This window comes from Coptis chinensis, chromosome 9 (genome assembly GCF_015680905.1).
Source record: "Coptis chinensis isolate HL-2020 chromosome 9, ASM1568090v1, whole genome shotgun sequence".
Classification (NCBI taxonomy): domain Eukaryota; kingdom Viridiplantae; phylum Streptophyta; class Magnoliopsida; order Ranunculales; family Ranunculaceae; genus Coptis; species Coptis chinensis.
Genome location: NC_141464.1, coordinates 66,666,917 through 66,693,834, shown reverse-complemented (window position 1 = coordinate 66,693,834; position 26,918 = coordinate 66,666,917). Strand labels below are relative to the sequence as shown.

General features: G+C 38.1%; 2 protein-coding genes and 2 pseudogenes across 4 annotated transcripts; 3 read left to right on the top strand and 1 right to left on the bottom strand.

Moving 5' to 3' along the window:
* Positions 1–2,145: 2,145 nt before the first annotated feature.
* LOC147477490 (beta-amylase-like) lies at positions 2,146–5,119 on the top strand (annotated as a pseudogene). The gene is made up of 7 exons (XR_015207647.1): positions 2,146–2,305; positions 2,406–2,804; positions 2,901–3,065; positions 3,678–3,941; positions 4,039–4,249; positions 4,337–4,572; positions 4,663–5,119. The product of XR_015207647.1 is annotated as a beta-amylase-like (transcript).
* On the top strand, positions 4,883–7,234 carry LOC147477489 (photosynthetic NDH subunit of lumenal location 3, chloroplastic-like). Its single transcript, XM_086586026.1, is given in 4 exon segments — positions 4,883–4,901; positions 6,455–6,741; positions 7,135–7,154; positions 7,156–7,234. Coding segments are annotated over 4 exon segments (405 nt in total).
* A 1,628-nt stretch (positions 7,235–8,862) lies between these two features.
* LOC147477488 (oxygen-evolving enhancer protein 3-2, chloroplastic-like) lies at positions 8,863–10,452 on the top strand. Its single transcript, XM_086585021.1, is given in 4 exon segments — positions 8,863–9,263; positions 9,856–9,956; positions 9,958–10,152; positions 10,250–10,452. Coding segments are annotated over 4 exon segments (708 nt in total). The 5' UTR covers positions 8,863–8,950; the 3' UTR covers positions 10,349–10,452.
* On the bottom strand, positions 10,350–14,301 carry LOC147477487 (eukaryotic translation initiation factor 2 subunit gamma-like; annotated as a pseudogene). The gene is made up of 8 exons (XR_015209612.1): positions 14,201–14,301; positions 14,041–14,102; positions 13,712–13,824; positions 13,519–13,626; positions 12,616–12,843; positions 12,303–12,523; positions 11,456–11,724; positions 10,350–11,322 (listed from the first exon to the last, which is right to left on the bottom strand). The product of XR_015209612.1 is annotated as a eukaryotic translation initiation factor 2 subunit gamma-like (transcript).
* Positions 14,302–26,918: the final 12,617 nt, after the last annotated feature.

Below are 26,918 nucleotides of genomic sequence, written 5' to 3'. Positions count from 1 at the left end.
ACTTTGAAGCCTGAAACGCATAAAAACACGTAATAAGTATTAACTCTTAATTATTACTCACATAATTGGTCTAAAGGTACGATTGTTAAGGGGTTAAAACTACAGTTTTGGGCTCTTATCAAACACCAAACTCAGCCAAACAAGTTGAGCGCTTGAACTTAGATTATAACAAGAAAGGTGAGGCTCCTGACCAGGCATGTTAAACATTGGAACTTGGATTTTTACAGGGAGAGTTTGATTACTACATTAAACCTGACCAAGCGCACTAAGTGGCAAAACTTGGATTTCAGAATAAATGGGAGGGGATTAGCCACCAATCCCATTTAACCAGGTGCGCTAAGCTCTTGAAACTGAATTTTATAGTAGCAAGTAGGAGATAATTCACCGTGATAATTTGACCAGGCGCACTGAACACTTGAACATGGGTTTATCTTTGGAGATTGAGCACGTAAGAATGATTTTCTGAGCTCAGTTTAGCTTTGTTTTGCATAGGGGTGTCTCTTTTTGCCGAATTTCCGATTTTTCCGAAATCTGACCCGAAATTGGTCTGGCTCTGGGTGTAGTTTTCATGGGCCGATTTTCCGTTTTTCCGATTTCCCAAAATTCCGAAAAAAAATTGGATCGGATTTGGATATAATTCTAAAATCCGATCCGATCCGAAAATTCCGATATTATTGCCAATTTATTCCGAAAATATATACTTCTCTCACTATCCACTTGATTAGATCTCGGCCGTTCATTCATTTTATAGTTTTTTAGTTCCAAAAACAAAAGAAAAACATAACCTACTACTTCCCCACTTGAATTGGACCACTCTACTGTCATTACACCATCTGTCATAACAACAATGATATGAAAAAAAATGTCATTGAGTCATACAATGACTTCCAGACTAATCCAAAAGCCAAATTCCAATAGATAGAATATTATGTAACTTAGAGTCCAAGACCATAATCCATTATTTATGCAGACACTTCACGCTTCAATTTCCACACACGAAAAAAGATTGAAACATTACAAATACCCGGACCTCAATGTAATGCAATGCTTGCTATTGGTGGTCTGCGGGTTCTTTTTTCTCGTTTTTCTTGGATCACTTGTTTGAATGAAAATGGGTTTTCTCGGTAAACAAGTGCGTATTGTTGTTGGTACATTGGTGTTGTGGACATGGTTTTCTCCCTACAATGAACATTGGCGCATGATATTTCCAAAATAATTGAAAGTAAAGAGATTTTTGAAAATTTCCGAAGTTATTCAAATTTCCAAAGTTTCGGAATTGGAAATATATTTTGAATCGAAAAAAAAAGATGGATCGGATTTGGCTAGCATATTAGGTTCTGAAAAAATTTTGGAAAAACTCCGAAAGAGGTTAATCCGATCTGATCCGATCCGAAGACACCCCTAGTTTTGCAATCTTTCTTCGCTGAAGTGAAAACTTTGTGAAACTTCAAAAGCTTATAAAAACTTCAAATATTAATCAAGTGAGCGTAGCGAACGTTTTTGGGAGGGTGGGGGTCTTTGGGACAAAAGACAAAAAGTTGTTTGGTAGATTTCTGTTCGTCTGTCCTCACCTATCCCTCTCTCTCCCTCTCCCTCTTTCGTTCTCTCTCCTCTCCCTCTCAACCAAACCCTAACTCTCTCTCTCCCCACCCAAAAACCCATCTCTCTCTCTCTTTTCTCCACCCTCCGCTCACGCCCCCACTGCTTAGCAGTTATCTAGTTTAGCTACTGCAAAGAATTCATAATAAACAATTAGCTAGGCTGTGATTTTTTTGATAGCCAATTAGGCTGTGATTTTGGCTAAAATGATCACTATCTTTGTTAGTAAACCAATTGATTTTTAAATTTTTGACGGCATTAGCATTTTAAAACCTGATAACCGAAAAGATTACTTACACAAACTTTATGTTACATAACTGAAGATTAGAGGGTGGTTGTGCTTGTTTGCAAGTAACACAAACTCAAATTTATTTCACTGCTAGTGTATAGTGCTCATATTTACATGAACATTTTTACAGGCAATCAAGCCCATCAGCCTAAGACGTAATGCAGACTGTATGAATGCAAATTTCACGTTTTAACACCTGTTCCCTCACGTGATTCTGCGCTTCAATCATAAGCTAAGTACCCATTGTCTTTTTCTTAATTGGAACCTCTTTTTAAGTCCGGACTCGATAGTATCATCTCCATCTCCAGTTTCATACTCTTTACTCAAAAAAAAATGCAGACACCAACTCTAGTCACTGTACGCACTCAGAAAGACAAGATGTTAGCAAACTACGTTCCTGTCTATGTCATGCTCCCTGTAAGTAACACTTCCTTCTTTAAGTACCACTTCAATTTATAATATTAGACTAATGTTGTAACATAATGTGTGTTTTTTTTGGTATGTGGTGTGTTTTTAGTTGGGTGTTATAACACCAAATAATGTATTTGAAAACAAAGAAGAAATAGAGAAACAACTAAAGCAACTAAAAGCAGCAGATGTGGATGGGGTCATGTTGGATGTATGGTGGGGGATTATAGAATCAAATGGTCCTAAACAATATGATTGGAGTGCATATAGAAGTTTGTTTCAAATCGTACAAAAATGTGGACTAAAGTTGCAAGCAATTATGTCATTTCATCAATGTGGTGGAAATGTTGGAGATATTGTTAATATTCCTATACCGAAATGGGTACTTGATGTCGGAGAAACCAACCCCGATATCTTTTACACTACGTTGTCCGGTGAGAGGGATAAGGAGTATATTTCAGTTGGTTTGGATCATAAACCACTATTCGGCAGGCGAACTGCCATTGAGGTTTGGCCCCTTTTTCTATTTTTGATAATTGAGGTCATGTTTGATGTGTTTGATGAGTTAATAGTAGTTCTAAAGCTTGGGATTATTTTTATGTAGATGTATAGTGACTTTATGAAAAGCTTTAGAGAGAACATGTCGGATTTCTTGGAGTCGGGGATGATAATGGATATTGAAGTAGGACTTGGTCCAGCTGGGGAGCTTAGATATCCATCTTATCAAGAAAATAAAGGGTGGGTGTTTCCAGGAATCGGAGAATTTCAGGTGAGACTACTTCCATTATCTTCTTTTTAACAAAACGGCAAATGTACTGTGTGGTTATTTGAATTGAGATGCTGAAAATAAATCGGACCACTAGACTCAGTGACTCATTGATATGTAGTTCAAAGACCTTCCTTTGTGTTAGTAATTGGCACACACTTTTGCATACCTTCAGAGTGTAGAGACTCCACAATTGCTGCGACGTTCTTTACTACGTATTCTTTTTATGTACTGAAGGTTTCTATAATCATTCTAGTAATCATGAGTTTCGGGACTATATAGGTGCTTGTAATGCGTAAAACTTCAGTCTGTTAAAAAAATTGCTATGTTGTTCTCTGTCTTATTGATTCAAGGGATCTTCAAGGATCTTCTTGTGTGTGAAGATGGTTATTATTTCAGTGTTATACACATCACTTTGTTGCATTCTATGGATCCTCGATTTCTTGTTGATGGCCTAAAAGTATTGGACATTTATAGATGATTAGGTAAGTAAAAACGAATTTGTGTACGGAAAGTCATGCCAAACAGTCATGAGCAATTATAGATAGGCTAGTATGATTCGCTTTAGTTTTTTGAGTTAAGGATAAGAACCTTGACAACATCTTTAACTTGCAGTGTTATGACAAGTATCTCAAAGCAGATTTCAAAGAAGCAGCTAGACAAGCAGGGCATTCTGATTGGGAATTACCAGATAATGCAGGGGTGTACAATGACAAGCCTGATTCCACGGGGTTCTTCAAATCAACTGGGACATATCTCACTGACAAAGGGAAGTTCTTCCTGACATGGTATTCAAACAAACTGCTATTCCATGGTGATCAGATACTTGACGAAGCCAACAAAATTTTCCGTGGGTGTAAAGTCAAGCTAGCCGCCAAAGTAAACCTCCCAAGACTGGTCTTATTTAATCACTTCAATTACAACCGGAATTTATTTTTGTGTATATGATTTGATCCAAGCACGATATTTTGAACAGGTATCTGGAATCCATTGGTGGTATAAGACCGAGAACCATGCAGCAGAACTTACAGCAGGATACTACAACTTGAATGATCGAGATGGATACCGCCCCATTGCCAGAATGCTCTCAAGGCATTATGCAATTTTAAATTTCACATGCATTGAGATGAGAGACTCTGAACAAAGCGCCAGATGCTAAGAGTGGACCTGAGGAACTTGTACAGCAGGTAAGAACCTAGCTTGAAGAGCCCTAATTATATTGGAATCAACGATCTGAAGGTGAATTGTTGCTTGTTGATTATATGTATGTATAGGTGTTCAGCGCAGGTTGGAGAGAAGATATCGGTTGCAGGTGAAAATGCGCCCCTAGATATGATAGGACAGCTTATAATCAAATACTTAAGAATGCAAGGCGAATGGAGTTAACAAAGATGGGCCGCCAAAACTGCGGATGGCTTCTATGACATACCTCAGGCTCACAGATGATCTATTTCAGAGCGAAAATTTCAGGATATTCAATACTTTTGTGAGGAAAATGCATGCTGATCAGGTCAGTCAGATCATAAAATTATGGTACAGCCCGGTTACGTAATGATCCAAGTAAATAATTCAGATGCTTTTTTTGTTTCTCTTTCCACAGGATTATTGTCAAGATCCAAATAAGTATTACAATCCCATTGTTCCGCTGGAGAGATCTAAACCACAAATACCAATAGAGGAACTTATTGAGGCAACAAAACCACTGAAACCATTCCCATTTGATCCAGAAACAGACATGAGCGTTGGAACTGGAGGTGGTCCGGCTGAATTGTTGGGCAACAAAACCACTGAAACCATTCTCATTTGATCCAGAAACAGACATGAGCGTTGGAACTGGAGGTGGTCCGGCTGAATTGTTGGGCAATGTGCCAATGTGATAGACAAGATCACTTCTATATTTAAAATAAAGTGAGCAATGTGAAATAGGACTATAATAAGCTCAAAGTTTGATCTATCTGTTAAGTAGATGTGCTTTTAGCAAATATCATCAACAGTTCAGCCTCTGCTTTCAAATATATAGATATATACAATAAAATTTTGCATTTCCTTTTCCTTAATTCTTTCGACTATTTGCTGGAATATAGTTTTCTGCGAAATAATATGAAATCGTGCTTAAAGTTATGAACTTATGATGCCCAGAATGTATTCAGCTTCTCATTTTCAAACACCCCAACAGAATTCTACAATCACCGTAGTCTACATTCTGCGTGCAAATTCTAAAAATAAAGAGGTTGTTGTCTCATAAATCCTAATCGCCTTACAGTAAGTCACACAGAATGACAATAGCAATTGTTCCATCCTATGATGCCAAAATCACTTTCCTGGCATGTATGAAGAACATAAACTTTGATGTGACGTGGCTCCTGTAAAATTAAGGAACAGGGTTGCAAATATAATTAAATAGTTCTTCCTATGGATCCAATGTGCTTCTTAGAGAGCAAGATTCTTCAAATGATGTGAATGAGTATATTTCTTAATCCTTACGACCCACAGCATTATTAATTTCTTCCTACAACAAAGTTACGAACTGCTTTAATTGATGCATGTACTGTTGCTAGTCTACTTTAAAAAACAAACGAGGAATAAAAATATGGAGCACGTTTACAGTTTACACCATGTTGAAGTTTCCAGGATGCTCCCTAATCCCTAAAACCAACAACAAAGTTAATCAGGAGCAAAGTTAGACTATACATGGTAATTAATGCTCCCTAATCCCTAAAACCAACAACAAAGTTAATTGGAGGACTGGCCCATTAACAGTACCTCTTGTTTCCAGCAGTAAGTTTTCTTGAGACCACATCGCTTGTATACCCTCATGAGTCATGACATGCGCTTTCATGATAATTGAATGCTCAAATTTCGTATACTGCTTTGTTTTAGTAATGGCTTTTCTGTATCAAATTTCGAGATAAAACTCCACAAGTGTGCAAATATTTTGTACTTGATTGCTTGTGAGAAAGTCCTGATAATGGAGTAAGCGGCATAAACTTTTGCGCTCTCTACCAAAAAATAATAGATTTGAATAGAATTGAGTAGCGGATATTGGGTACTCTTCATTCAACCAAACATGTAGCACGTTTGCAAGTAGCTCCTATACTGTCCATATACAAACTTTGTGTTTCACAAAAGAGTGATTTACATGCAGATATATGCTAACGCCCGAAACGATCCTCTTTACGTGTATGTTTAGATGTCATTGTAAATAGCTGATATCTACTAAAAGATCCCCCGTGCGTGTTGTTACTGGGCAATTATTAGTCCCCTAGACAATCACCGCCAAGAAAGCTGTCTCAAACATATATGGAACTTCAATTATATTCCATTAGCCAGACGACCAGTAAATTATATAGACGGAGTTTTAAGTTAGTGAGTAAGCTATATTTCAATTGCAGAGATCGCAAATGAGGAATCCGGGACTCCAACCTTTCTCAAGAAAGGAATTTTTGTAGCAAATGTTGAACCAAAGGGAAGTGCTTACAGGCTAAAGAAGTATGCTTTTGATCTGATGGGAATGGGGGATATATTAGGACAAGATGCATGGCATTATGTAAGGAAATATTTGCGCCTAAAGTCCTCAATCATGTACTATGATTTCGATACTGTGATCTCAGCATCCCCAGTTAATGACAAGGGACCTCTCACTGACCTGGCTGAACGATTATTCGATAGTGTGGAAAAGGTAACAATGCACAACCATCTTTATAGTCATTTGTGTTGATAACAAAACATTTGAAAGATGCCTAGCACCATTCAAGTCTGAGTTGTATCAATGTGATTCTTTGGCAAGTGTATTAGTGCAATTCAGCTCTAAGTTGCTGCTTCCCTGTCTGGTTGTAGAACACAGTGAGATTAAAGACTTCTTTTCTATGCACCAACATTAACCTCTTTGTGGTTATTAAGGTTAACAGGACAATCTCGATATAACATTTTCTTTGAAAAAGGACATCCATTAGTCATGATCCAATCGAGTTATTAATAGTCGTTCTTACTACTAGATTGATTTGTTTGGCTCTGTTGAGCTTGGAAGATAAGCCTACGGAAATTTATTTTTTTTAATAATTTTTTTTCACAGCTTGAAGCTGCTGTGAAGATGCAGTCTTCCTCAAGCAGAATCATGTTATCAAGACACCACAGCTATACTTCAGGAGGTGGAAACAAGAAGGGTTAACTAGTATTACCCCTCCCCCCCCACTAGATGAGCCAATTAGGATTCCCAATTAGGGTCTCCTCCTAAATACACGGTCAACTTGGATTGACCGTTAAATTTCAAGTCAAGCAACTGAAAATTACACAAATGTCCTCATTATTTTCAAAAAACAAATGTTCAATTTTAATTAGGTGGGAGCAATTGTGTCATTTTCAACTATTTGACTTAAAAGTTAACAGTCAAACCAAGTTGACCGTGTGTTGGGAGGGAGACCCTAATTTCCCATCTAGTGGGGGGAAATCCTAATTGGCTCATCTAGTGGGGGGTAATACTACTTAACCCAAACAAAAATGGTTCAAGTGAGTAACAGCTGCTGTACTAATTTTCTTATAATCTTTCTAGCTTGTTATTGTTAGAAAATGTAGATAACTTCATTGCCTAAAATTGCCTCCTACAAACTTAAAGTTCAAATTAAGTGACTCTTTTCATTCTGTTTCAAAGCTTTTTCCAATATATTTGGTTTAACTTGATCTTTTGCGGTCAATATGTTCACAGAATAATCAATTAGATTTGTTGAATTGTATTAAACGGGCATTCCTCGTGGTTAAAATGTAATGATAATAATGCTAGAAAGCCAGTGTTATCTTGCATACTGAAAATACCAAAATGGCGCCACCTTGCACTGTAAACAAGGATTTATAAGGTAATCAGTGAATAGCTTCATTTACAAAGAATTGAACATCAAGAATGGTTGCGGGCACCATATACATCCTGAGAGTAGGTATCTCTGGACTTTTATATGTAGTAGAACTACATACATCTTTTGAGATCCTAGGTTGGATCTAATATTAAGCAACAGGACTATCACTTAACTGATTTAGGTGTAGTACCTTCATCTGAGTCAATCTGCAACACAAATAGCAACATTTTCCTAGTGTAGAATGCATGTACGAATTGGAGACAATATGTAAGGCAGGTAAAGTGGCATTTACTGGTATGGAAAAAAAAAATAGGGGATCGCGACATGCCAAACAATTTGTATGCCGCCTAAAGCACCGAAGGCCTACAACTTCTCACGGCGCACTCTGACAAGCATTCTATGTAAGCCAACAAAGTGACATGGAATGCCTCACAAGAGCTAATGCACGGTAATTTCATCAGCAATATAGTTTCCTATCAAACTCTTGACACGAGCTTTGCCACCGACAGCATTAAATTGAGGCTTGAGGTCTGAAGACATGAACAGTGTTGCTGCAGCAGAGATCATGGTCCGGACAGGTTGGTTTTGTAGCCAGCGATTGTGGCGTTGGGTGCAACACACCATTAGCCCACAGGCTAATGAGGTGGCATAGATTTTAAGGGTATCCAGTATAAATCCATGGACCCCAACAATTCTTCCATTCTCTAATTAGATAACACAACAAAACCAAACTATTAAAAATTTAAAACTACTAAATATTCACTTGTCATACTTTAGTTGGCTACTTGGCTGATACAGTGATACATAATCCAGCTTGTCTAATAACATAGTTCATAGGTAACACTTGTCAAATGGTGAGTGGTATGTTTCTAACTCAACTTATCCAATAACATGTGGGCAGATAAGGCAATCTGATCGTTGCCCAAATAATTCCACATCACAGAAACAACGACACACTTGACAAACCACACTAACCAAATCCAAAATATATTCCACATTTTGAAGCAGAAAAAAGATCACAAAGAAAGTAGCTGAATAAAAATGGCCCAAGCAGTGGCATCAATGGCTGGACTACGTGGTACTTCTCAAGCGGTATTGGAGGGAAGTCTCCAGTTAAATAGTTCCAACCGCTTAAGCGTGGCGGGTACTAGCCGAGTAGCCCTGAGACGATCTGGTTTGACAGTTAGAGCTCAGAAAGTATCATCTGAGAGCGAAGTTGTAGCTCAGAGCAGCCGCCGAGCAATATTAGGACTCGTAGCTGCTGGGTTGGCTACTGGATCGTTTGTTCAGGTAGTACTTGCTGAAGCCAGGTCAATTAAAGTAGGCCCACCTCCCCCACCCTCTGGTGGATTGCGTAAGTTCTCCATCAGTTTATATAATGTGCCATTTTTTATATGTTTGAACATTGTATGTACTTGTTGCGTCTTTACCAAAATTAGCATATTGATTATCCTATTGGATGACATTCCTAGAACTTGTTTTAGGTAAGCCTAAAGTAAATTGTTACATTGTTTTTTTGTTTGTTCTCTTTTCTTTGCATAAAACAGATTAGCTTAAGTCCTACATGTAGTTTAGTAAATCCTTCATCCCTACCTTTTTTTTTTCCTGCATGAAGTTGATGCACAAAAGAGGAGTAATTTCCAGTAAAAAACAGAGGGTATGTGAAAATTATTTTTGATAGAATTTAGGATCTTCTGTTTACAATCACATAAAAGCTTAGCATAGCATATTTCACGATATAAGAGTATTGGACCAAGATGCAATGACAGTATCATTACTATCGAACTGGATGCTATCATCCGTAACATATAACTAAAGATAGTGAATATCTATGACACGACAAACTGAAACACCAAGTAATATGCAGTATTGCAGTCATTTGTCAATTTCCTTAGGTTTCTTCATGCATGAACAAATCGTTTCTAATACTCTGCTCATTTTGGCAGCTGGAACTGAGAATTCAGACGAGGCAAGGGACTTTGATCTGCCATTAAAGAACCGATTCTACATTCAGCCACTTCCTCCAACAGCGGCTGCACTGAGGGCAAAAGGAGTCTGCCAAGGAGATTCTCAATGTGAAGGAATTTATAGACAAGAAAGCATGGCCATATGTCCAAAACGATTTGCGTAACAAGGCCGGTTATCTCCGCTATGACCTCAACACCATTATTTCATCCAAGTCTAAAGACGAGAAGAAAATACTGAAAGATCTCACTGGAAAACTCTTCCAGAACATTGATAGTGTGAGTAAACTTAGAATTGCTTTTCTCAAATTCTGTTGTGGGTTTTTCATTTGATGTTTACGGTGCCTTTTTTGACTGGCTACTGTTCTGTTTTCAGCTAGACTACGCTGCAAAGAAGAAGAGCAGCTCTGATGCACAGAAGTCCTTTGCTGCTACTGTATCTACCCTGAATGATGTCCTTGCCAAGATCGGTTAAATATCTGTTGACTTGGTGTAATTTCTGCTCTCGTTTTAAGAAACGTTCGGATGTAATTTAAAGGGTAATTCAATTTCTGAAGAATTATGAAATCAGTTTCTCTATGATTTGAAAGCTATAAATTAAAGAAGCCAGCTGCAACACTTGCACAAATGCATACTCAAATATTAACAATGAGTATAAATAAGCATACCTTATGTTCTTCTGAAACGTACCGTATGTGTCAGTATACTTTCAAAACATCCACTCTCCCATGCTTTGAGCTATATAAAACAATTTTAGTGTATCATGCATTGAAGTAAGGAGACAGTAATCTTAGCATCCACTTCTCTGTTGAATATAAATTGATTTGATTATATGTATATAACTGAGCATACAACAGGTGTATAACTGTGCATATATTCTCTGTTTTTTATTTTCTGCTGATACTCAAATAGAAGTATTCTTTTGAAGCAGACAGCACTTCTTAAAAAGGAAATCAAATGGCATCACACAAACTACAACCATTCCGATTATTGTCGGAAAAAAGGAATAACAGTATGCTTTCAAAAGGTCTTTCCTACACAACAAAAGTTGTTAGTTCCTAGCCTACCACCCCTCATCTCTTCGATCAACTATGTGCACCCTTCTAATTGCTCTTGCTCTCTCGTGTGAGGTTTACTCAGAATGGCAAAGGTGAGACGACATCAACTGTTAGTCCTTCTGTAACTTTACCCCACCCAATCAGGCGCCAGTGATGTTCAATCTTTCGGCTGAGCACAACTTTCACGTCTACTCTAGTGCATACAGGAGATGTAAGCAGCAACCTACAAACATATTTCTTCTCCTCTTTTTTCACTTCAAGCACCTTAGCCCCCGTTGACATAGACCCAATGTTCAACATCAGGTCCTCATTCTTTGTAAGCTTTGAGACATTTCCTTGGCTTTCTGTACCCTTTGTTCTAACACCGAGAAGTCGCAGGAGCAGGAAGAAGTTTACGTGGAATATTGGAAAGAAAAAACTAATTCAATATACAAATAACTACCAATACAAGGTACTATCAAGATTCAAGAATGTGTACATCAGAAGCAAGTGAAAAAATAAAATTGTCAAGTTTTTTCTGGCTTCTTACCTTAAGTTCAATATAAATTTCTGGCAGTGACCCAACCTCCCCAAGAACCTGACCAACCAGTCTATCAGCACGTGTCAACATGGGGTCCATAGTAGTGCCAACCCCGATGAGTCCCCCAGGCACTGCAAATTGCAGCTCATTTTGCTCAGCAAACAGAGAAACTATTCTTGAATATATGGGAGTGCAACTGATGATTTTGCCACTCTCATCTTTATTGACAATTCCCGGGCGTACCTCAATGGTTTGATTCACCTTCAAAATGCCCTGCATAATGAAACATGTTTAATCACGATTCCCCACAATTAGTTATATCAGGATGCAGGTTTCCTATCGGTAACAGCTATCCTGGTAAGAGTGTGATGAATCAGAAATAGGTTCCTACAGTCTGAGAAGGCAAGCATGTATCTCACTTGCACTAAGTTACTACATACAGAGGAAACAAGACGTACATAGGGCCCTTTTTACAAACTATCCAAGTCACTTTAGTCAATCAGAAAGAAAAATTGCTAAAGAATTCAGAGAAATTTAATATCAAGAAAGTGTAAGATAAGAACAGTTTCTTATCTCCAAGTAAAACCCAATGCTCATGTTGTTTGCCAGTATGAGACGAGATCGTTTTACATCATAGGCACCCAAATATTTCCAAGACCGATCCTTGTTAAAAATTATGTCATACGAGGACTACTGGAAATTGAACATACACATACTTCCTCCAAAATTGTATTAATTTATTTGTTACTGTATGACAAATTCAATTGGTAACAGCTATATCGCACGACATATCATATCACACATCATTTTCATCATAAAGAGAGAGTAAATATAAAAGAAAAAGAACATACTCTGAGGATGCTCCCACCCGCAACACCACCTTTCAAATCATCAACTCCGGACCTGGGTTTATTCACGTCAAATGATCGGATGATTATCATATTTGGAGGTGAAACAAAGTCCCTAACTGGGACGGGAATCTTTTTCACAATGTACTCACAAACAACATCAATATATTATACTTCAGCTGTCCAGAAATCGGTATTATTGGCGCACCATCAACAACAGAGTGCTGCAAAAGTTTCAGTTCAGAAATCCAACCTTGAGTTGATTAAATAAGTATAGACTAGACCAGATAGTACTTGGTTGCCAAAGTTAACTAACCTTGATAAGTGTTTGAATTGCTTCATGCTGGTTGATCGCTACATCTTCTTGGACAAGATCGACCTTATTTTGAAGGATAATAATATGGTTCAGTTGCATAATCTCAAGAGCAGCCAAATGCTCGGAAGTTTGAGGTTGGAGGCAGCTCTCGTTGGCAGCTATTAGAAGCAACGCTCCATCCATGATTGCTGCTCCGTTGAGCATTGTAGCCATCAAAATATCATGACCCTAAGGAGAACAAAATTTCACATGGCAATAACCATAACTCAGATTTGCAGTAAAGTGATAGCAGAGATCTTCTTTTAAACTCAATGTCAAATGTTTGTACCAAAGAAACTTAAGTGGTCCATCAAATCTCCCATACTATCGAATATGCACATCATATTTTTGTGATTTGATTTAATTGGTCTCCCTAAGTTGCAAAAAAGTCCCTAATTCCTACGATTGGAACCTTGTTCTTAGTTTCTCATACCTAGACATGTAACTTCTAAATTATAAACAAGATGTTAGATTCCTTAGCTCACATAATCACATCATAAATCTATGAACTACTTTTACAGTTGGGGCTAGGAAAACACCTCGATGTCAGAACTTTTCCCATAACAGCAAAGTTTTGCCAGGAACCTGTTAATGGTTGATATTGTCCACCTACAATCAGCTCATGTCTCTAAAACTTCAATAAAAACTTGTAGGAAGTACATCTGCAGTTCGGTGACTGCTTGCCTAGTTTATATCAAACTTGAAGTAGAACCACGTTGATAATTAAAATCAAATAACCTACATGATCCAAAAATGTGGACTCCCGACACCAACATTTATTAAACACTATCAAGGACTAGTTTACTACAAGCAGCTATAAAAGACTGTATACAAGATTACAAGCGTAAAGGTCAACCAACTTACAGGGCAGTCCACAAAAGACACGTGTCGCAGAAGCTTCATTCGTGCATTCTCACATCCAGGGGCATCACATATAGGGCTGGGCTACCTTCTTTTCCACTTCCATAGGACCTGGAGATATTCTAAATGGAAATAATGAATACAAGAATGAGAAAGACAAGAACCTTAAACTTAAGCATACTGGAGATCACCATACTTGTAGCAGAATGGTCTTGGGCAAGGTTCGTTTTCACACTTGTAAATTTTCGCATTAGCATACCACAGCTTGATAGTAATATTACGCTCCAGCTCATTTTTAAATCTAACCGTCTGCACATATAGTAATGTTATATTACGCTCCAACTCAAACAATATACAATCGAGAACAAGGTAAAGAAATATCCAACAATAAAAACAAATAGCCAAAGTAAAATCAAAATTCACTACTGCAAATCTAAATTTGAGCAAGAAAAATCAAGGTGAAACTAAGCAACTGCTAAAACTAAAACAATAAATTTTAGAGAAAACCAGAAAAGGGAATTTTACCTGAATACCCGATATTGCTTTCACGACAGTAGATTTCCCGTGTGCCACATGACCAATAGTTCCTAAAATAACAATGCCGTACAAGAAAATCAACCAACGAACGTATATAACTTATAACCAACTCATCAAATTTATAAACTAAAAGATTTAAAAACTTTACCTATATTAATCGTGGCCTGACGAGAGTTAGGTCCAACTTACTTACATCTTGCTCCATCAACTCTTTTCTTGACATGGTTACTATCTTTAAACAATCTTCCAAGCCCTTAAAACAAAAAGTTCAAATACCTATCAAAAATAAAGAATAGTGAGCTTTCCTAGAAACCTGCTTTCACCTAATAATTTTTCTGTATTTTCTTTTCTTCTTTTCTTGTTGGTTACGTTTCAGGTATGCAACGGCTATATATATATAGGCAGTCATTGCCGCCATTAGGTTTGCTGGATTTAGAATAGGGCTTGGATTGGGCCTACTAACACTTCTTGGCCCAATTAAGGATAACGAACAAAAAAATATAAATTTGGAGATGCGGGGTATCGAGCTCTACCATCTGAGGCTCTGAGCTACATCCCCTTTCCTATCTCTACATCCCAACATTTAATTACCACTAAATCTAAATGATCTGTTTGGTTTGATGTATTTACATGGCAGTTGCACCTATTTCCATGTAACTGCCTACAAAATAGTGTTTGGTAGCAAAATGCAAATAGCCGGTTGCGGCAACAATTACGTGCACTATTTAAGTAGTTCTCATGATATCCACTTGCAACCAAAAAAATTATGTAAATAGATGCAAACACAAAAGAGGTGGTTTCTCTTATATAAAAGGCTAAATCTATGGTGCGATGATGTATTTAATGTGGACCACTCATCCACGAAGTGCGTTATGTATTGCATCACTCAAAAGTACCGATCGAAAAGGCCCCCATACATCCTGCAAGACGATACATCTCACAAGACCAAGACATGCTCTATATAAAATGTGAAATATATATATATATATATATATATATATATATATATATATATATATATATATATATATATATATAACAAGGGAGGGAAGTTTTATGACCTACAAATTGGATTCAATATGAGCGGGTATAAATCGAGGGCCACCGTTCCGCCACGTGTTGGAGTTTGATGGCAATTAAGACTTCCCATTAATTTACCAAATCAAATAATAGTAATTAAGACTTCTATTTATTAAATCAATAAATAATGATAGTTAAAATTTGTTATTAATTAAGCAAATCAATAAATAATGGTTTAATTGGTAATTAAAACTTTTCATTAATTTATTAAATCAATAAATAATGATAGTTAAATTTTTTTTTATTAATTTTGCAAATCAATAAATAATGGTTTGATTAGGTAATTAAAAAATAATTTTTCAATAATATCAAATTAATTAATGCTTTTGCAATATTTCAAAAATTAAAATAAAGAACTCACCAATCAAAATTTTCAAAATTTTTTTATTATCAAAGTTGATATTTAAGGAATAAAAAATCCTACACATCGATTGTTCCCACATAGTCACCACAAGCAAAAGGTTTTTGACACCGACAACAAGTTTTCGTGGAGGCCACCCATCCTATGACTACTCCTACATGAGCAAACTTCACTACATAGTTTCCATGAATCCATAAATCCGGAAAAAAAAAATCTCTATGTTGGGATTTGGCGAATGAATTACTTATGTCTCATATCTCAAACAACTTCATAGATGCTAGAATTCATACATGAGGCGACCCTTGCCCCACGGGCTAGGCACCTTTCCAAGTACCTGTTTCAACCTCGCTTCACGGGCTAGGCGATGCAGTATATTCCCACACGGGCCGGGGTATTACACTATATGCCAAAGATTTAGACTATCTAAAATACTAAAATAAAATTAGCAAATTATTTAAGGTTTCTACCATTTTTCCAAAAGCAATTTATTAAAAGACAAGTCTACGAAAAAATCAAAATAAAAAATAACAAGTTTATTGAGAAGTTCTTATAGAGATGATCAACAGTTCAATGAGGTTTTTTCATGGGTATTTTAATTTCTTAATTGATAGCTTACAAGAATTTAAAAACGGATCGGAAAGTTATGACAAGTATGAATTGGATATTACTACAGAGTTAATTGGTTAAAATATAGGATAAGACATACTCTAAAATAGTTGTATTTCAATCTGAGTCAATAACATGCGAGACGTTAAAATATGAGGACGACAAAACCATTATGCAACACTTTAAAATGGATAGTTGGTTTACATCGTCTCGATGAACAGTTGGAATTATAGAAAAACTATGAGTTAACGAAAATGAAATAAACAAAAAACAATTCAAAACCATAAAATGAAATCAAATTATGAAATTTAGGAAAAGTACGTACCTCCAGTGCATGTAGTCACCGTTTATATATATATATATATATATATATATATATATATATATATATATATATATATATATATATATATATATATATATGTTTGGGTATGAATTCACCCGGACACACTATTGAATCTGCAAGGGGAGATGTTGTATAAATAATGAGATCGTGCCTTAATGGCTGCCCACGATCCGAATATGTATCCGTAATCAAGTCTCTAAAAACGTGGAGTTCTTTGTTAAGTGGAGAGTCCTATTTATAGAAACAGAAAATAAGAGTCCCGGAAAAGACAAGGGACTCTTACTAGATAGGATCTGGTTAATCAACATGTGACCGCTCAGGATCGATCGGGCGCCCCGATGTCTCTACTTCATACGCGAGCCGCCCAAGTAGCTAACTAGACTTGTGAGCCGTCCAGGTGGCTAAGTGGACATATGAGCCGTCCAGGTAGCCGAGGATCGGTCACTTAGACTTACTATAAAGACTAAGTCCCTAATGAGTTCGTTAGCCAGGGTACGAATGTGGACGTACGTACATTGCCCCCTCTTTGCCATATGGAATTGATTGGATGTGGCAAAGAAAAAATGGGGAAAAGAAACGGAACCATAATAACTGGTATAGTGTTTAGACCATGTACAATATATGGCATGATTAAGATAAAAAGGATGAAATCAACTATTTTTAAGCAAAATTAGGAATATTGATATAGAATCAGAGGCCTAAGCCTAAGGATTATTGCTTTATCTCCAGCAACAGAACTTTAAACCCATAACTTGCACGCCGTTTCATATATTCATTTAGGATAAATACTAATTAGCACTAGTTTTTGTTTCATGCATTGCAGGTACATCCGGGGAGATGTTTACTACAAAGAGATTATGCGAGTTCTGGGTTTCATTATCGCTCATTTCTGGACCATAGTTTCATTAATTAATGTACCTATTGCAAGGGGAAGCATGTGTTCCGCAATTATTATGGCCATGTACATCCTGGTCCTACTCCCAACCGAATACATTTAAAATCAGCTTGCCCCTTAAAATCACTATCAAATCTTATGTTTTGATAATTAAAAAGATAAGGATTAATATGGATTAAAGTGAAATGGGTGTTTTGGTTAATAGGGACTGTGAAACTAGATTATTTCAAGGCTTGAATTAGGAGCATTTATCCCCTTTTATCAGGAGGCAGCTATAGAAAAGGATTAATCCTTATCTATTTAATAAGGATTTATATAGGACGTACACTTTTGTTAAGTAAGAGTAACAAAAGTAAAACATATATACCCGATCGTATAATGGTTATTATGAGTGGAAATAAAGATGACGTGAAAGTCCGAAGTAGCCGTGAAGATGCGAGAATGACGATGGTAACGGTAATCGGTGAAATTATTCGACGGCGATGGTTAGAGTTAAGCTCACCGCCAAGATCTATTATTCGCAGAATCGGTACGGAAGGAATTAAGGGTCTTTGCCAGCCTGAAGAACTTTGATGTCAAGCAACTTGAAAATTTCCGCACAAATCATCCCGTGGAAGAGGGAGAAATTGTCGTAACGTATGCGCAGATGGACCAAGGTTTAACAATCCCGCTAGATTATGACGCTGCACGATTATTGTCTTTATGGCAGATTGCACCAATACAAATCGGGATGCCGCTATGGTTGATATTTGCACGAGCTAAAGCTTTGGCAAAAAGCTATAAGCGTCCCTTTGGTTTTGAAGAATTGTTTCTTTTGCTGCGACCGCAACGTCGCAATGAGGCAGATGGGTCATCATATTTTACCGTGGACTGGAAGACTGAGAAGAAGTTTAAAGGCTTACCAAAAGGTTACAAAGACTGGGATAAATATTGTTTTCTCCTCCGAGGACCATGGAATCCCCATGGAATACGTGTTCCAAATAAAATTCGAGGTACGACAAGCATTAAATTCTCACATTGAATTTTATTGATTTGATTGTTGTAAATTTGTATGTTTAAATGCCGCTTTGTGATGCTCTATAGATGAAAGCCCTATTATTCCAAATATTGAGATTGGAAAACGAAAACGCAGAGAACTTACAATTTTATTTTAGTAGTGACCGTGAGGAACACATTCTTGATTTAACTTGGCCTAATGAGGTTGCTTATTGGGGTTGGCGAAGCGAGAGACTAAATGATCGTGAGAAACTTTACGGGCCAAAAACGATCAAGAGCAATATGTTGCATCCAAAGATCAATTGACGATAAAGCGCCCGGGTAATGGAACGAATCTTAGAAGTGATTGCTTGCCAAGGAAATTATCGGTCAATTCGGAGAGGGCTCAAATCAAAAGAAGCAAAAACTAACCAATGAAGTGCAAGATGATGGTTGGGAAGATTGGAAAACGCCGGTGTCAACTAAGGCATCCGAAAGAGGAAGGTAGAAGGAACAAACAAAAAGTTGACGAAAAACTTTATTAGCGGTAAAGTTGAGTTCACACTCTCCCAAAGCCGCTCTATTGATGTTGTGGAGCCCAAAGCATGTGAAGATAATGCTCCTCAAAGTGCTGCTAAAGCATTCCTCGTTGCAACTAACAAAGATGCAGCAACTTCTTTTTTACCTGTTATAGAAATTAGCTTAGAAACTGAAGATACCCAACTGCAGCCTTCAAGGAGTGGACCTTCCCAGGCCAATGAGGTTCATGCTATTGTTGATAGCTCTATGCAAGATGTTGTTGCCCCTTCACAAGCTGTAAACACCACAATAATGGAGGCTGCTGCACCCACGTCAATTGGTTTTTTGGAAGAAGACATGATAGATGCGTTAAGAACTACTGAAGTTATGGATTTTGATTTGCTCGATGATTATGTTAACAAACATTTGATGCAGCCCACTTCTGGAGAGAACCCTCTATCTGGTAACTTGATGTGTATAGGTGATACTTCAGATTTTTGCAGTATGGGGATGCAAAAGTTGCAAGAGGTTAGTATTCCATTGCACTTTAAATTATAGGATTTATCATAGTTTATTGTAGTAATAAATTTATTTTTGTAGGCTAAAGAGAGTTTTGCTAAAGCAATGATAATGATTGGTAAAGAAAAAGAACGGGGTCTATCACCACTGATGATAGAGAAGCTTGAACGATAAAGATGAGGCTACAACCGAGGTTGCCAAAGTCACTAATGAGTCGCCGGTTTTAAAAGAACGAAAGTGGCTGTTTTAGAGCATGAAAAAGGTTGTTTGAAAATGGCTATGGAGAAAGCATTAAAAGTGAAAGATACAGATTATAAGAAAATTGCGCCGAGAATTGCTGCTGAAAAAGTGCACGCTTAGCCGCATTGAATCCAAAGCTCGCCAGCCAATAAGTTTTGAAAATGCTCACCGGAATCTTCAAAAAAGAAGAATGTCGACTTGCTGAATGGAACGCTGATGTGCTAAAAACGCCTGAACACTATACTTTGCTATATGATTCTCGGCCCATTGAAAGAAAATGATGGTATACTTCTTCCTAGTGCTATAGAAGACGCCATTGAAGATCTCGGCTTAGAAGATGATTTAGGAGGAGATTCTACCCGCCTAAAGAAGAAGACGAACGATGAAACTTAAATAGTTATCTATTTGTCGTAGACTTAGTAGTTACGCTATAGTCATCGACTCATCTATTAGTTACTAGTTATTTCCCTTTCAATAATATATTATTTATTTGCCACAATTTGATCGAATATGTTTGTATCGTTTGATTTATTCCCTTTTAGAGTAAGTCGACACTTTGACACCCTTGCAATGAGTGAATAAGTATTTAAGTTCTGTTTGCGATTATGAGTGTTGCCCCATTATGATTTTGTAAACAGGCTAGAAAAAGCACCTAATAGAAGTGGAAGAGTTGAAGAAGCAAAGAAGCCGAAGATGCAAAAGCAATCGAGAAGGTTGTAAGTATCTATGCAACACGGCAACTGATCTGGTTCATCGAAAAAGGCAGCTCAAACAAAGAACTTGGTGCCCTCGTTAATGAGCTACAGATTACAAAAATAAAGAAAGAAGAAATTATTTTGAATTTGACAGAAAGGTTCAGGAGAAAGAGCTTATGATACAGTCTAAAAGATAAGGCCTTGGAGGAAGTAGAGGCTAAGAGAAAAGAAGGTAAAGAAAAGTCACAAAGAGCTGAGGCTATTTGCAGAGGAGTTCAGAGAAACTATAACGAAAGAAGCTCAAAAACATAACTCTGATCTTTGGAAGCATAAAACTACATTCCTCGAGCTTGTCTCAAACCAGCGTCAGCTTGAAGCTGAAATGGGTCGTGCCCTCCGACAAGTTGAAGTAGCAAGACACGAGCTTGACTCAGAAATTAAGAAAAAGGATGAGTCAGTCATGATGGTTCAACAGCTATCGAAAGAAGGTATAAAGATGCGTAAGCACTCGGAACAGAAGGATAAGATTCTGTCCGCCATGCTGAGGAAATCCAAATTGGACACAGCAGAAAAAGAAATGTTGTTGAAGGAAGTGAGGATCTCCAACGTAAAGAGAAAACAAGCGGAGCTTGAGATGCAGAAATATAGAGCACTGCATGAGTCGATATATGAGAAGCCCTCTTCAAGAAGTAATTTGCTCAATCGAGCACATTCGAGATCAGAGATCTTCTCAAAGGCTAAAGAGGTCCATTCCATTGATGCATGTCACCCACAAAACCGGACAGTTATACATCCCATACTGGAAAAGAAGCAAAACCAGAAATCTTCTCCTCGAATGCATGGAGGTCGATCATACACCAGAACATAGTTTTATTGTACCAGACGCGGTTAATGTGGTTGCAGACCGTCCTGATCATTACCCACCAGAAAAAAGACAATTTGAATTAATCACAACAGATGTTAAGCAGTTAACCCCAAGGTGTCATAGCTACTTTTTGCTCCTTTCGGTTTTGGCTTGGATTTGGCATTGGTGGTGATTACCCTTCACCTACAATCATGTCTGAGTATGCCAACAAGAAAACTCGCGGTGCATTCATTGCTGCTGTCTTTGCAATGCAAGGTTTTGGAATTTTAGCCGGTAGGATCGTTGGAATTATAGTATCATCAGCATTTAACGGTGCGTTTGCCGCTCCCTCTTACTTGATCGATCCAAAAGGTTTAACTGTCCCACAGGCTGATTACGTTTGGCTTATTATTCTAATGGTTGGAGCTATTCCAGCTGCTCTGACGTACTATTGGCGTATGAAAATGCCTGAGACTGCGTTACTCTGCCCTTTGTGGCAAAAGACGAAAACAATCTGCTGCCGACATGTCGAAGGGTTATTCTGCCCTTGGACAATGAGGTCGATACTTAACTTGATTATGCAGTGTTCGGTTTGTCAGTACACCTGAGGCATTGAGTTGGTTTACATATGATGTAGAGATGTCTCAATTGGAAGCAGCCAGGAGAATTTATCTTCAGGAGCAGGAAATCAGATTTCCAAAGGCAAAAGGTGGTGATGGAATTGAGCTTCCACCTCGCAGCAGACATAACCAAGAAAGAACTTCTGAGGGCTATTGATTGATTTAGAACTTAATTACATTGTTTTTAATATTTTCAATAGCTGTGTATCTCAAAAACAGTTGAAAGTTTCCTTTTCAATCTTGTCGATTTGTAATTTCTCTTTCCACTATAATTGAGATATTACGTTGAACACATGCATCTTCATCATTATATAAATACAATTTATGCCACTTAGCCTTGCTCATATCTTTCAATTGTCCATTGCTATCCCATTTCTTGGATGGTTTAGTATGTTAGGTGAATGGAAATGGATTCTAAGAAATATAATGGCTTTAGCTACAAGCAAGGTCTGTAAAAATTCAAATATCACTTAGTTTTGGCTTTTTTTGGGCTGTCAAGTTTTTGATAGTCCATAGATGGTGATCTTCGACTCATAGTTTTTCACTGTGTAACTGAACTTTTGGTTTAGATAATTGTTTGAGAGATTGATATGAATAAGCCAATTAACTTGGATATTCCACTGATCATGTATTGAAAAAGTCTAAGACGTCATTTTATGTGATATCCAATTGCACGCGGTGTGCGGTAATGGAATCTTATTACTGATTTGTTTGAATCAAGAAATAAAATACGTAATGCTCATATAACTTTTAATTGACTCAAGCATAACCATTGAAATGTTAACCCGTTTATGGCGTTAATTGTATATCTTTTGGTATCATAGACCAAATTTCATGGCTTGAATGTATACAATTAGTGGTATTGTAATTTCAAATTTCATGACTTTGAATGCACGAATTTGGTATCGCAAAACGCCAAATTCCATGTCTTGGAATGCACGAGTTTGGTATTGCTAACGCAAACTCCATGACTTTGAATGCACGAGTTTGGTATTGCAAACGCAAACTCCATGACTTTGAATGCACCATGGTATTGCAAACGCAAAACTCCATGTCTTGAATGCACAGAGTTTGGTATCGCAAAACGCAAACTCCATGACTTTGAATGCACGCGAGTTTGGTATTGCAAACGAAACTCCATGACTTTGAATGCACGAGTTTGGTATTGCAAACGCAAAACTCGATAATAATAAAAATAGTAATAATATATACCCGGCGTGTAGCGGTGATTGAAATAAATGCTAAGAAATGAACTTTTATTAATCATTGATATGTTGAGCAAACATGAAAAGATGTACGATGTCATTTTCCGATGAACCATGAAAACTAGAAAACGAAACAATTAATTTATTGATATGGTAAGTACCAAACAAAACCTAACGATAAAAACGCCTAAGATGGAGTGCATTCCATGGTTTAGGGAAAGGTGTTCCCGAAATGGTGCGAAGGAAATATGATCCTTTCGAGGCAGGATGATCAACCACAAACGGTCCTTCCCAATTTTCACCTAGCTTCCCCATGTCGATGATTTTAGGTTTTCTGCATAACACCCAATCTCCATCCCGAAAAACTTTTAGGCAAAGTTTCTTGTCATAATCGCCTTTTCATTGAAGCCCGGTAGTGGAGTAGACGAGCTATACTTTCTTCGCTAATTTCATCTAAATTGGCTTTAGAGTGAGCCACCATTTCGCCATTACAACCAAATTTTAATTGCAGCGGTCGAAGTCGTTTCAAAGAAATATTTCATTAGGGTAAGATCTGCATCCGCACCATAAGCCAAGTTAAATGGGGACAAACCGGTTGAGCGCTTTTGGAGTGGTTCTCAGATGCCCAAAGCACTACCGGTAGTTCTCTTGTCCATTTCCCCTTAGCATGTTCTAGCCGACGCTTTTAAAGGATAGCTAGGATAGACTTGTTTGTTGCTTCAGCTTTTGTCCATTAGCTTGAGGGTGATATGGAGCAGAAAAATTATGCTGGATACGGAGATTGGCACAAAAATTGTGTATTTCGGTTGCATCGAACTGCTTGCCATTATCAAATATTAACTCAGCAGGGATGCCAAAACGACAAACTATATCTTTCCACAAAAAGCGCTTGACATCGGAAGCTTGAATGTGCACTAAAGGTTGTACTTCCGCCCACTTAGTAAAGTAATCTGTAGCAACCAGCAAGAAACGTACATTTCCTGGGAGCTCTAGGAAAGGGCCGATGATGTCTAAACCCCACTTTGCAAATGGCCATGGAGAAAAAATTGGATGTAATTCTGTGGCAGGTAGGATGCCTATGTTGTAGTGCTTCTGACAAGGGACGCATGTCTGAGAAATATGTTTGGCATCTAGCTGCATATGAGGCCACCAATATCCCTGTGTCATTGCTTTATGAGCTAAATTTCGACCAGCGGCGTGATTGCCACAAATGCCTGCATGAATTTCTTGCAACACAAGTAGACCTTCGCTTTTGGTGAGGCATCTGAGCATGGGAGACAAGGGATGTCCTTTTCTGTACAATTGTAGAACACCATTCGACGAAGATACTATTACAAATTTCCAAGCGTCTCGCTTTACCGCTTCAAATGAAGTTTGGGGTTTGAAGGGATGATGCCGGTGCTTTCGAAAGGTAATTAATGGGGTTAAGCGATCTTCGGTTGGTGCTTCTAACATAGGTAGATTAAAGACGTGTGGCTCCTCCGTTGATTTGTCGACATTCGGTCACCTTGAACAATTTCGTGGTCATTTCCTTCAAGCACACATTCCTCCATCCGCAAGGAGTCAATGTTAAATTTGTTAGGCAACAAAACGCCATCATTGTCATATTTTTCTTTTTCCGTGTTCACAACATGAATACTTGAAGGTGATGGCTCAAAGAAGCAGTGAAAAACAAAGACGCTGCGTTGATGTATATGTCGATGAGTCGCTTCAACCGACAAGTCAATACTTGGGTCTTGGCCGGAAGTCAATGCCGACGCTTGGTCCATCAATAGCGACTTACTGCAGAGATATGCTAAGGCGCCTGCATGTCTTATGTCGCTTCGAGGTCTTTGAATGATTGAAATGTCATCAAATTGGCGAAAGCAAGCCTATGGATTAAGTCTAGATATGCTGCCATCTTATCATCCCGCGGCTTCAAAAGAGCCTTCAAATTGACTTGCTACTAATCGAGAGTCTCAGAAAACCTCGGGCTTTTTAACGTGAAATTCTAAAGCTGCACGCATGGCATAAAGGACTGCTTCATATTCTGCTACATTGTTAGATGCTTTGAAACCAAACGAACCGACCGCCGACATCGAATCATCGATTAATAAAACACACCCGAGCCCGGATCCAAACTTGTTATGTGAACCGCCCGTGTAGACTATCCGACGTCGCCTCAAGACGGGTAATAGATGTGGATGATACCGCTTTGCCCCCAATTGTGGCCTCATCAACGGATGGGCTTTCGCCTTGATTATTTTCGGGACCATATCATCAATTGGAAAATCCGACATCAAAGATGCAAGAACATGACCTTTTTCCGTAGTGCGCGGTTCGAAAGTAATGCTATATGCACTCAAGTAACTTTCCCATTCAGCCAGTCTACTCGACTCTTGTGCGTTATGGAGCACTTTGCGAATAGGGTACTCAGTGTATACCTTGACCAATCGTCCTTGAAAGTACGGCTTAAGCGCCTTTGCGAGTGAACTAAAGCGAGAGCAATTTTCAATTCTTGAATATCTAGTTTCCGCCCCCGTTAGAGTTTTGCTAATGAAAAAAATTGGACGCCCATCTTCGCCATCAACAAATAAAACGGCACTTACCGTGGTTCCGTGGCGCCAAAGTAAATTCCTACGTTCCCCTCAGAAATGGACTAGCCAAAATGGGAGGTGAAACCAGATATTTTTTAATTGACTGAAAGGCATTTTCACACTCATCATTCCATACTGCTGAGGTCTTTTAACGCCGGAAAGAAAGGACGACATTTATCGAATATTTGGAGATGAAACGATTTATTCACGCCAGCCAGCGTGAGTTGTTGTATCTCCTTCTTTTTGTTTGGTGATGGCATATCGAGGATTGCTCTGATTTGTTCAGGGTTTGCTTCAATGCCTCTGCGAGTCATCAAGTAACCCAAGAACTTTCCTGAGATCAAGCCAAAAGAGCATTTTGAAGGATTGAGCCGCATATTAAACTTTTCCACTCTTGTGAATACTTCTTGTAAATCCATCGATGATCACTACCGATTTTGGATTTAACAACCATGTCGCCAATGTATGCTTCCATAATCTTGCCTAGCATGTCTCCAAATATAGTATTGATCATTTGTTGGTAAGTGGCGCCATTCTTCAACCCGAAAGGCATTACTTGATAGCAAAAATACCTTGATCGCTTATGAATGATGTTAATTCCCTCGATCTTCACCGCATAACGGATCCGATAGTAACCCCGAAGAAGCGTCCATAAATGATAAGCGTGGAAATCCAGATGTGGCATCAACAAGTTCCGATATCCGCGAAGAGGGAATGGGTGTATAGGGCATGCTTTGTTAAGATTGGTGAAGTCGATGCATACTCTCATCTTGCCATTCTTCTTCGCATCGCTACCACGCTGGACAACCATCTAGGGTATGAAATGGGCTAATAAAATTGATGAGAGTAAACGATCAATCTCTTCTTTAACCTTTAGCTTTCTATCGAGCCATACGCCCGGGCTTTTGTCGCATTGCGCTTAACACTTGTATCAATGTCAAGCTTGTGACAGGCAACATTTGGGTGTATACCTGGCATTTGCTCCAAAGACCAAGCAAAAATGCTCTTGTTCTTTCTGAGTAGAGTAACCATATCCCTTTGGTCATTTTCTGATAGCTCGGCTAATATGAAGGTTGTTTCTTTGCTAGATTCTCCAATTTGAACTTCTAAGAGGCGGTCTATAGTCGGTGGTCCTTCACTTGCTGATATGGTGGAACAGTTTCTTTGTGGTGCGGATTGTGCTTGAATGACTTCTTGTGAATTGCTTAAAATTGTGTTTCCATGCATATCAGATTGACGATAATCATCTAATATTCTTTCGTGACAACGGCTAGAAGCCATCTGATCTCCTCGTATTTTGCAAATTTTGTCTAGAGATGGAAATTTCACTGCTTGGTGGAGAGTAGAGACAACAAAGACCCATACAATGGAGCCAATCCCTACCT